Raw genomic sequence first — 11,658 nt, forward strand, 5'->3', positions numbered from 1 at the left:
AATTTACTATTCATAATGGACACATGAAACCATGTTTACTAAATCCGCATCCCACCATCAACATTCTATCTTGCCAAAGGAAGATAAGGAACACTTGCTCTAAACTTATACGTACCAACATTGATATTTTCTCTTTTATTCTTTAAAAAATGCTAATCTAAAGTAAAACTCGTACAAAATCTGTACATACTAGCTCATTTAAATTAACAAATGCTCCGTTGGTTTTAGCTAACTGATGTCCATGTGAACTGGTACGTAAAGGTTACGTAAAGTGTTTACTTAGGAATAGCATCACTTTTTTTTCACATATTGAATCTGCATGAGAATCTGAAATTGATTTTGGACAACCAAACTTTGAATTCAGACAAATTCTGCACATAATACAAACATGATTTACTAGAAGAAATGCAAGCAACAAGAACATTTTAGTTCTTTGCAAAAAAAGAACATTTTAGTTATCAGGTCCTTCGAAATTTTTACAACTTTTGCCCTTTTTTATCATGCGAAAGGGCTAGAAAACCGTGGCGTGCGCGATGGCGCGGTTGGCCACGAGGCTGGTGGTGCCGTACACGGGCAGCTCGTCGCCGTTCGCCCCGCCAAGGCTCTCCAGCTCGAAGAGATCGGAGCTGGAGTCGCTCCCCTCGTCGTCCTCCTCGAGCTCCCCGAGGCTCCGCACCAGCTCCTCCACCCTGCGCCGCACAGCCGACGCCTCGGCGTCCGAGCAGAACCTCACGCACCTCCTCTCCGCCATGCTCGCGTCCGTCGCGGCCGACACGCACGATGGCTGTGGTAGCTCCGGCAACGTCCGCGGAGGCGTGGCGCGCGTCGGGGTCCTGGGCTTCCTCGGGAGGCGGCCGGAGGTGAACAGCGCCTTGAGGACGCACGCGAACGTCCCCGGCGACGGCGGCGGCGGCCCGGGCGAGGACGGCGCAGCGTCTCTTGGCCGGTGCCTCGCCACAGGGAAACACGGCCTGCCCTTCTTCTTCGCCTTCTCGCCGGGCGTCGTCACTGGCGCGGCCACGTCCGCACTGTCCGGGGCGACGAACTCCTCCAGCTGGAAGCGCGGCGGGGGCGGGCTGCGCCGGCGGCACGTGGACTCAGTGTCGGTGGTGGAGGCGGACGAGCAGGAAAAGCTGTAGCTGGAGGTGGAGTCGGACGACGAGGTGGCGGACGACGCGTACCCGGAGTGCCGCGGGCGAACCGCCGGGCCCGTCTCGCGGCGGCGCCTGTCAGCGCCCGCGCCCGCGGCCTGCTTCGGCTTGCCCGCCCACCAGAACTGCGGCGGCGCGGGCGCCAGCGCCTGCTCCTCCGACCGGCGCGCGGCGTCGACGTCGGCGCCGCCGCCATCGTCGAGGGAGCGGTAGATGGTGTCGAGGAGGGAGGCCGAGAAGGACGCGCCGGACCCGGACGCGCGCCCGCGCTCCGCCCGCGCCCGGCGCGGCGGCGCGAGCGGGGGCGGGTGCGTGCTCTTGCCGTGGCCGCGGCCCCTCTCCATGCCAGGGAACGCGTGCCGACCGGGGCCGGGCAATGCCGAGGGTTTGCGGCGGGAGCGGGGAAGAAGAGGATGCGAAGCGTGGCGTGGGAGTGGGATCGGTGAGGGCGAGACGTGCGCGGTGAGGGTTTATATAGGGTCGGTGCGTGCGCGCGTGCGTGCCGGGGAGTGGTGGTGGCGTTGCTGCCGCGGTGCAGCGGTGGCATGTGGCTTTCCATGGATGGATCTCTCGCGCTCCGTCGCCACCAACCCGGTTCGGGCGCCGTGAATTATCAAGGTCGCCTGGCACCGCACGTCCGTGCGTGGTGGCCGGCTGCGGTCCTGTGCATGGCATTGGCGTCGTGCATTATTTGCGCGCCGGCGGACGGACGGCTGAACGGCGCATGGGCATGGATCACTGAGTGGAGTGGGCCGCTGCTCATGCTCAACGGTGACCCCTGACCAGGAGAGGCCAGCTTGGGCGACTCTTTGTCTTCGCCTGACAAGTTGCGCAGGGCCCGACCTTGGCCGGCTGGCCTGATGCGAGTCAAGTCATCCAGCTAAGCTATGGATAGTTGCTTTGCTCAAAACAAAAAAAAGCCAAGCTATCTTTTTTGAAGGAAGACCAGCAAACCTGGGCTTTTTCATTATGATAGGAAGGGAGCAATACGTACATCGACCAAAATCGGTCATAAGGAGGAAAATAAGAGGAAACTAAAGGAAAAGAAAAAGGAAAGGGGAGAAAAACCCACGGGCGAAATCTCTCAGCCTGGGTCCCCGAAGGGCGACAACTGGTAGGTCGCACCCCCCAGTCTCCACATATTCAAGTCTCCTCGAATCTCCTTTAATGTAGTTTCCACCGCTGAGACTCTGTTGTTGAAGATTATGTTGTTCCGTTCAAGCCATATTCTCCAGGACACCAGAATCATCATTGATTTGATTCATTTCTTTTGTTCAACCGCCGTCTTGGAGACGATTGATATCCACATCTCTTTTGAGCTTACTGGGTTTTGCCAAGCAAGGGGGTTAAGTGAACTGCATCCTGTCCAAGCCGCAGTCTTTTGCCAAATCATCCTCGCGTGAGGACATTCCCACAGGATGTGCCGCGAGGTCTCCAAATTTCACAGACAAAGTGGACAGAAATAGTTGTTTGGCCACCCTCGACGTTGAAGGCGATCAGCACACCACAACCTATCCAACATGAGCAGCCAGATGAAAAACTTACAGCGAGGGGGAGCCCAAGCCCGCCAGAACATGTTTTTGAAGGGAGAACCCACCCTACCAGCAAACTGCGGTTTGTAAGCGGCCGCAACTGAGTATGCTCCTGACGTGGTTGTTTTCCAAGTGATCGAATCCGCAGCACCGACGGTGAGGCTTGCCTCTGCATTTCAGACCAGTCTCCAGATGCGGCGGAACTGCTCAAGGAAATCGTCAGTGAAAGGTGGTCTTCTGATGTCTTGAATCCATCTGTGTCCATGCAGCGCTTCCCTGACAGATCGGGCCTTTGCTCTTGTTCGTTTATACAGCGCCGGAGCAATTTCTCGCAAAGGTAGCGGCCCCATCCATGTAGATTCCCAGAACAAAGCAGTTTCACCGTCACCAATCCTGACCGACGTTGCGGCAGCAAAGAGGGCTCGGTCTTGCTCATCGCATGGTATGGCCGAGCCGACCCAAGGCCTATTTGGTTCGGTCCAGGACAGCCACAACCATCGGAGGCGTAGTGCTCTGGCAAATTTTTGGAGGTCATGGATCCCGAGGCCACCCAGCTCCACCAGGGAGCACACTTGGCGCCAGCTGACCTTGCTCTTGCTGCCAGAGAGGTTTTCTTCTTGCGCCCAGAGGAACTTTCTGCAGATCTTATCTATGTCCTTGAGGAAACCAGCGCTCGTCTGGATGGCAGTGAGCGCAAAGATAGGCATAGCTGTGAGCACCGAGCGCACTAGTGCGCGTCTGCCAGCGACATTCATCAGCCTACCCTTCCAGTTGGCAAGCTTTGCCCTGATTCTGTCAAAAACGAATTGCAGATGCACTTTTCTGAGTCTACCTAAGGTGATGGGCAGGCCAAGGTATGTGATCGGGAAGGCAATGCGTGCCCTAGCAAAGGCCCCTAGGACTTGGTCTAGATCGACCTCCTGACATTGGATGCCAGCAGCAGTGGACTTTTGAGGGTTCATCCATAGCCCTGTGGCCTCACTAAACAGGTTCATGATTTCCAGTAGGCAGGAAACATCCTCTCCGTTGGGGTTGGAGAAGAGAATGGCGTCGTCAGCATACAGACTGAGTCTCATCTTGGCATCTCTACCAGGAAGTGGTGTTAGGAGTCCAGAGTTTTGTGCCATCTCAAGGATACGGTGCAGAGTGTCGATCGCCAAGATGAACAAGAACGGGGACAGAGTGTCCCCCTGCCGCAGACCTCGCATATGCTTTATCATTTGGCATGGGATTCCATTGAGGAGGACGGCAGACGACGACGAGGCCAGGAGGACGGAGATCCAGTTGTGCCACCTGAGCGAGAATCCTAAATTTTGCAGCATCTCTAGTAGGTATTCCCACGAAATCGAATCGAAAGCCTTGGCAATGTCCAGCTTCAACAACAACATATGCTTCTTCTTTCTATGGAAACTACGGGCGGCGTTTCTAACGAAGAGGTAGCTGTCGTGGATGCATCTATTTTTTAGGAAGGCACTCTGAGCAGGAGATATGATGTTGGCCATTTTAGGAGCAAATCTGATGGACAGAATCTTAGCAATGAGCTTTGCAAAGGAGTGCACCAAGCTGATTGGTCTGAACTGTCCAATTTCGGAGGCCTCGTCAGATTTGGGTAAGAGCACTACATTTGCACAGTTCCGGATCCCTAAGTTTGAGCAGTTCATGTGGTAGAACTGATTTAGGGCATCAAGAAGATCCTGTTTGATAGTAGACCAACAGCTTTGGTAGAAGATCCCCGAGAAACCATCAGGGCCCGGAGCTCGATCTGACGGCGTTTGCTTGATTTCCTGCCAGATCTCTGATGTCTACTACACAACCTTCTTCTTGTAGACGTTGTTGGGCCTCCAAGTGCAAAGGTTTGTAGGACAGTAGCAAATTTCCCTCAAGTGGATGACCTAAGTTTTATCAATCCATAGGAGGCGTAGGATGAAGATGGTCTCTCTCAAGAAACCCTGCAACCAAATAACAAAGAATCTCTTGTGTCCCCAACACACCCAATACAATGGTAAATTGTATAGGTGCACTAGTTCGGCGAAGAGATGGTGATACAAGTGGTATATGGATGGTAGATAAAGGTTTTTGTAATCTGAAAATATAAAAACAGCAAGGTAACTAATGATAAAAGTGAGCGTAAACGGTATTGCAATGCTAGGAAACAAGGCCTAGGGTTCATACTTTCACTAGTGCAAGTTCTCTCAACAATAATAACGTAATTGGATCAATAACTATCCCTCAACATGCAACAAAGAATCACTCCAAAGTCACTAATAGCGGAGAACAAACGAAGAGATTATGGTAGGGTACGAAACCACCTCAAAGTTATTCTTTCCAATCAATCCGTTGGGCTATTCCTATAAGTGTCACAAACAGCCGTAGAGTTCATACTAGAATAACACCTTAAGATACAAATCAATCAAAACCCTAATGTCACCTAGATACTCCAATGTCACCTCAAGTATCCGTGGGTATGATTATACGATATGCATCACACAATCTCAGATTCATCTATTCAAACCAACACAAGGTACTTCAAAGAGTGCCCCAAAGTTTCTACCGGAGAGTCAAGACGAAAACATGTGCCAACTCCTATGCATAGGTTCATGGGCGGAACCCGCAAGTTGATCACCAAAACATACATCAAGTGGATCAATAGAATACCCCATTGTCACCACAGGTATCCCACGCAAGACATACATCAAGTGTTCTCAAATCCTTAAAGACTCAATCCGATAAGATAACTTCAAAGGGAAAACTCAATCCATTACAAGAGAGTAGAGGGGGGAAGAAACATCATACGATCCAAACATAATAGCAAAGCTCGCGATACATCAAGATCGTACCACCTCAAGAACACGAGAGAGAGAGAGAGAGAGATCAAACACATAGCTACTGGTACATACCCTCCGTCCCGAGGGAGAACTACTCCCTCCTCATCATGGAGAGCACCAGGATGATAAAGATGGCCACCGGAGAGGGATTGCCCCCTCCGGCAGGGTGCCAGAACGGATTTAGATTGGCTTTCGGTGGCTACGGAGGCTTCTGGCGGCGGAACTCACGATCTATTGTGCTCCCCGAAGTTTTTAGGGTATATGGGTATATATGGGAGGAAGAAGTACGTCGGTGGACCTCCGGGCTGTCCACGAGGCAGGGGGGCGCGCCCCCACCCTCGTGGGCAGCCCGGGACTCTCCGGTCCAACTCCGATACTCCGTGGGCTTCTTCTGGTCCAAAAATAAGTTCCGTGAAGTTTCAGGTCAATTGGACTCCATTTGATTTTTCCTTTTCTGCGATACTCTAAACAAGGAAAAAACAGAAACTGGCACTGGGCTCTAGGTTAATAGGTTAGTCCCAAAAATAATATAAAAGTGCATAATAAAGCCCATAAACATCCAAAACAGATAATATAATAGCATGGAACAATAAAAAATTATAGATACGTTGGAGATGTATCAATCTCCTCCCCAGAGAATGGAAGGTCCATTCCCTCGCTGTCGATCTGCGGCAAGTTGACCGCATCCCAGTTGATAGTGCAAGTACACGTGAGCTTCTTGCCCATGATGCCATGGAAATGGTCGTTGATCACCTTCTCTTTCTCCTTGTGGTCAGTCACTCTGTCGTTCCCTTTATTAAGCGATAAGATGAAGTTTTTTCGCCCTCTTGCGTTGATCTTGGCATGGAAAAAAGCTATGTTGGCGTCTCCCGCCCTAAGACAATTTATGCAGGAGCTCTGTTTCTTTCTGGACCGTTCGATCACTGCTAAACCTAGCAGCCATAGCTTGAGCTTTTTACGCAGCTCCCATTCTGCATCGAACGGGGCCTTGATTTCCTGAGCGGTGTCAAGGCGCAGGATAAGCTCTTGAGCCATGTGGAACTGCAGCTTTGCATCACTAAACAAACCCTTACTCCACTTCTTCAGGGCACTGGCGTGCACTGCAGCTTGACGTGCAGGGAGAGGATCTTGCAGTTAGGTTGGACTGGCCTCATCCAAGCATCAGTGACAGTCTCCTGGAACCCCGGAAATTTTGGCCAGAAAGCTTCAAAGCGGAACCTCTCCCTGCCAGAGGGAGCGCATGCATTTGCTAGGACCAGAGGGCAATGATCGGAAACAGAGGTTGAGGCGGCGTGCAGTAGGTGTTGAGGAAAGAGGGTGTCCCACCTCATGTTGCAGAACACACGATCAAGTGCAACAAGGGTTGGATTCTGCTGCTCATTACTCCAGGTAAATTTCCTATTCTTCCTTCTAATTTCAAACAGCTCAGCTCTGTTGAGGGCCGCTCTAAACTTTCTCATGAGCCGTCTGTTCAGATTCAGGTTGTTTTTATCCCTAGCTTCATAGATGAGGTTAAAATCTCCGAGGGCTAGCCAGGGGCGGCTGAAGACAGGCGCAACAGAGGACAATTCATCAAGGAAGGCTTCTTTGAGGCTGTCATCATTTGGGCCATAAACTACCGTGAGGCAGAATTCCTTATCCTCCGCCAGCAAGTTGGCAGTTGCCGTCGGGGAGAACTGAGAGACGATACAGTTACTAAGGTGAATGATGACCCACAGGTATAGGGGGTCTATCATAGTCCTTTCGATAAGTAAGAGTGTCGAACCCAACGAGGAGCAGAAGGAAATGATAAGCGGTTTTCAGCAAGGTATTCTCTGCAAGCACTGAAATTATAGGTAAAAGATAGTTTTGTGATAAGATAATTTGTAATGAGCAACAAGTAACAAAAGTAAATAAAGTGCAGCAAGGTGGCCAATCCTTTTGTAGCAAAGGACAAGCCTGGACAAACTCTTATATAAAATAAAGCGCTCCCCAGGATACATGGAGATTATTGTCAAGCTAGTTTTCATCATGTTCATATGATTCGCGTTCGGTACTTTGATAATTTGGTATGTGGGTGGACCGGTGCTTGGGTACTGTCCTTACTTGGACAAGCATCCCACTTATGATTAACCTCTATTGCAATCATCCTCAACTACAACAAAAGTATTAAGCTAAACCTAACCATAGCATGAAACATATGGATCCACATCAGCCCCTTACGAAGCAATGCATAAACTAGGGTTTAAGCTTCTGTCACTCTAGCAACCCATCATCTACTTATTACTTCCCAATGCCTTCCTCTAGGCCCAAATAATGGTGAAGTGTCATGTAGTCGACGTTCACATAACACCACTAGAGGAGAGACAACATACATCTCATCAAAATATCGAACGAACCCCAAATTCACATGACTACTAATAGCAAGACATCTCCCATGTCCTCAGGAACAAACGTAACTACTCACAAAGCATATTCATGTTCATAATCAGAGGGGTATTAATATGCATATAGGATATGAACATATGATCTTCCACCAAATAAACCAACTAGCATCAACTACAAGGAGTAATCAACACTACTAGCAACCTACAGGTACCGATCCCAGACTTGGAGACAAGAATTGGATACAAGAGATGAACTAGGGTTTGAGAGGAGATGGTGCTGGTGAAGATGTTGATGGAGATTGGCCCCCTCTCGATGAGAGGAGCGTTGGTGATGACGATGGTGATGATTTCCCCCTCCTGGAGGGAAGTTTCGCTGGCAGAACAGCTTCGTCGGAGCCCTAGATTGGTTCCGCCAAGGTTCCGCCTCGTGGCGGCGGAGTCCCGTCCCGAAAGCTTGCTTATGATTTTTTTCTCATCGAAAGACTCCATATAGCAGAAGATGGGTGTGGCCCCACTCTGGAACTTCTTGCGCTTAGTATTTTTTATATTTCTGAAAATGACTTCCGTGAAGTTTCAGGACTTTTGGAGCTGTGCAGAATAGGTCTCTAATATTTGCTTCTTTTCCAGCCCAGAATCCCAGCTGCCGGCATTCTCCCTCTTTATGTAAACCTTGTAAATAAGAGAGAATAAGCATAAGTATTGTGACATAATGTTTAATAACAGCCCATAATGCAATAAATATCGATATAAAAGCATGATGCAAAATGGACGTATCAACTCCCCCAAGCTTAGACCTCGCTTGTCCTCAAGAGAAAGCCAAAATCGAAAAATATGTCCACATGTTTAGAGATAGAGGCATCGATAAAAATAAAATACGGACATGAGGGCATCATGATCATTCTTAGAACAACAACTTATATAATTCTTGTCATATGATCTCTTATGCTAGAGTAACAATTCAATCACAATTTCAAGTATGAATCATAAACTTCATTGAAAACTAACAAACTATAATCTCAGTCATTGGAGCAATTGCAATTTATCATAACATAGGAAAGAGTCAATATAAGAGCTTTTCAGCAAGTCCACATACTCAACTATCATAGTCTTTCACAATTGCTAACACTCACGCAATACTTATGGGTATGGAGTTTTAATCGGACACAGAGAAAGATAGGGGCTTATAGTTTTGCCTCCCAACGTTTTACCTCAAGGGTAATGTCAACAATAATAGTTCATGAAAACTCACATCCAATTAGCCATATATACCATGATCGTTCCAACATGTTGTGCTTGCCAAAAGATAAAATGTAAAAAGGAAGGGTGAAGTTCACCATGACTCTTATGTAAGGTAGGAGATAAAAGTAAAAGATAGGCCCATCGCAGAGGGAAGCAGAGGTTGTCATGCGCTTTTATGGTTGGATGCACAAAATCTTAATGAGAAAGAACGTCACTTTATATTGCCACTTGTGATATGGACCTTTATTATGCAGTCCGTCGCTTTTATTTCTTCCGTATCACACGATTGTATAAAGCTTATTTTCTCCCACACTCATAAGTCATACATATTTAGAGGGCAATTTTTATTGCTTGCACCGATGACAACTTACTTGAGGGATCTCACTCAATCCATAGGTAGGTATGGTGGACTCTGATGGCAAAACTGGTTTGAGGGTGTTTGGAAGCACAAGTAGTATCTCTACTTGGTGCAAAGAATTTGGCTAGCATGAGGGGGAAAGGCAAGCTCAATCATGTTGGATGATCCATGACAATATAATTTATCTCAAATGTAAGAAAACATAACCCATTACGTTGTCTTCCTTGTCCAACGTCAACTCTTTAGCATGTCATATTTTACTGAGTGCTCACAATCATAAAAGATGTCCAAGATAGTGTATTTATATGTGAAGACCTCTCTTTCTTTATTACTTCCTATTAATTGCAACGATGACCAAAACTATGTTTGTCAACTCTCAACAACTTTTATTCATCATACTCTTTCTATGTGAGCTCATTACTCTTCATAAGACCCATATGATCTCTTTTATTTTCTTTTTATTCTTTCTCTTTTCTTTTATTCACTCAAGATTATGGCAAAATAATCAAGCCCTTGACTCAACACTAATCTTTATTATATATAGCTCACGGACTCGATTACATAAAAGGATCATAAAGCAAAACTCACAACTAGATCATACTAAAACTTTTATGCTACTAGATCAAGATATTACCAAAAGGATCGAACTAAGAAAAATGGTAAAGATAGAAGTGACGGTGATACGATACCGGGGCACTCCCCCAAGCTTGGCAGTTGCCAAGGGGAGTGCCCATACCCATGTGATTATATCTCCTTTTTTTGGTGAAGAGGGTGTTGGTTTTGTTGATGCGTAGGCTTCTTCCTTAATTTGCGCTTGAGGACAGAATTTTGATCCCTTAGGTCATCGATCTCCTGCTCAAGGCTTAATATCTTCTTGCATAATTCCTGTTTGTTTTCCTGCAAGAGGCGAAAAGGGATAAACTTGATCTTAGGTTTCTTTGCTCTATCAGGGAGGCTTGACTTTTTGAACTCCACATGCATGTCCCCAGGTTGAGGTAATGGGACTTCATCTTCATCTGAACTCGTCTCCTCCTTTACCCTGGGTTCATAGTCCTCTTCTTCTTCCGTAGTCCAACCACAATGTTCCACGTCCCCATAAACCTTAGGATCTACAAGATAATCAGGCACATAGCTTTCTCCTTCCGAATCCTGGGATGACATATTGCTCTAATCTGCAGCAGAAACAGCTCGAAACAAGAACAAGAGATTTTTGCGTGGTACTATGGTCAAAACCTTTAGGAGATTATATAATGAATTTTTACCGACCAAAATACGTACAGTGCAAGAAAACGGAGTCCAGAGAGCACACGAGGTGCCCACGAGGTAGGGGGGCGCGCCCAGGGGGTAGGGCGCTCCCTCCACCCTCGTGGAGACCTTGTGTCCTTCCCGGACTGCTTCTTATTTTTCTATTTTTCTAAATATTCCAAAACGGAGAAAAATTGCTATTATAACTGTTTTGGAGTTGGTTTTCTTACCGTACCACATACCTATTCCTTTTCGGAGTCTGAAACGTTCCGGAAAGTGTCCCTTATGCATTCCTCCGGGGTTATGGTTTCAATAACATTGGTTTCAACATTTATAGGATTACCTGAGATATAATGTTTGATTCTTTGACCGTTCACCACCTTCGGATTTGTGCCTTCGAAGTTGTTGATTTTTATGGCACCGGAACGATAGACCTCCTCGATAACGTAAGGACCTTCCCATTTAGAGAGAAGTTTTCCTGCAAAAAATCTTAAACAAGAGTTATATAGCAATACATAATCACCTGCATTAAACTCACGCTTTTGTATCCTTTTGTCATGCCATCTTTTAACTTTTTCTTTGAACAATTTGGCATTCTCATAGGCTTGGGTTCTCCATTCATCAAGTGAGCTAATTTCAAATAACCTTTTCTCACCGGCAAGTTTGAAATCGTAATTGAGCTCTTTAATACCCAATATGCTTTATGTTCTAGTTCGAGAGGTAAGTGACATGCTTTTCCATAAACCATTTTATACGGAGACATACCCATAGGATTTTTATATGCAGTTCTATAGGCCCATAATGCATTATCAAGTTTCTTCGACCAATTCTTTCTAGACCTATTAACAGTCTTTTGCAAAATTAATTTGAGTTCTCTATTACTCAATTCTACTTGACCACTAGACTGTGGGTGATAAGGAGATGCAATTCTATGATTAACAT

General features: G+C 47.2%; 1 protein-coding gene across 1 annotated transcript; it reads right to left on the bottom strand.

The window, feature by feature from the left end:
• Nucleotides 1-328: 328 nt before the first annotated feature.
• LOC125556079 (protein BIG GRAIN 1-like) lies at nucleotides 329-1,927 on the bottom strand. The gene has a single exon (XM_048718875.1). The coding sequence runs from the start codon at nucleotides 1,493-1,495 to the stop codon at nucleotides 512-514; it is 984 nt and encodes a 327-aa protein (XP_048574832.1). The 5' UTR covers nucleotides 1,496-1,927; the 3' UTR covers nucleotides 329-511.
• Nucleotides 1,928-11,658: the final 9,731 nt, after the last annotated feature.

This window comes from Triticum urartu, chromosome 5 (assembly GCF_003073215.2).
Source record: "Triticum urartu cultivar G1812 chromosome 5, Tu2.1, whole genome shotgun sequence".
Taxonomy (NCBI): domain Eukaryota; kingdom Viridiplantae; phylum Streptophyta; class Magnoliopsida; order Poales; family Poaceae; genus Triticum; species Triticum urartu.

What these genes read in the sequence shown, in the direction of transcription:
- LOC125556079 (XM_048718875.1), bottom strand. Translation starts at nt 1,495, where the DNA reads ATGGAGAGGGGCCGCGGCCACGGCAAGAGCACGCACCCGCCCCCGCTC.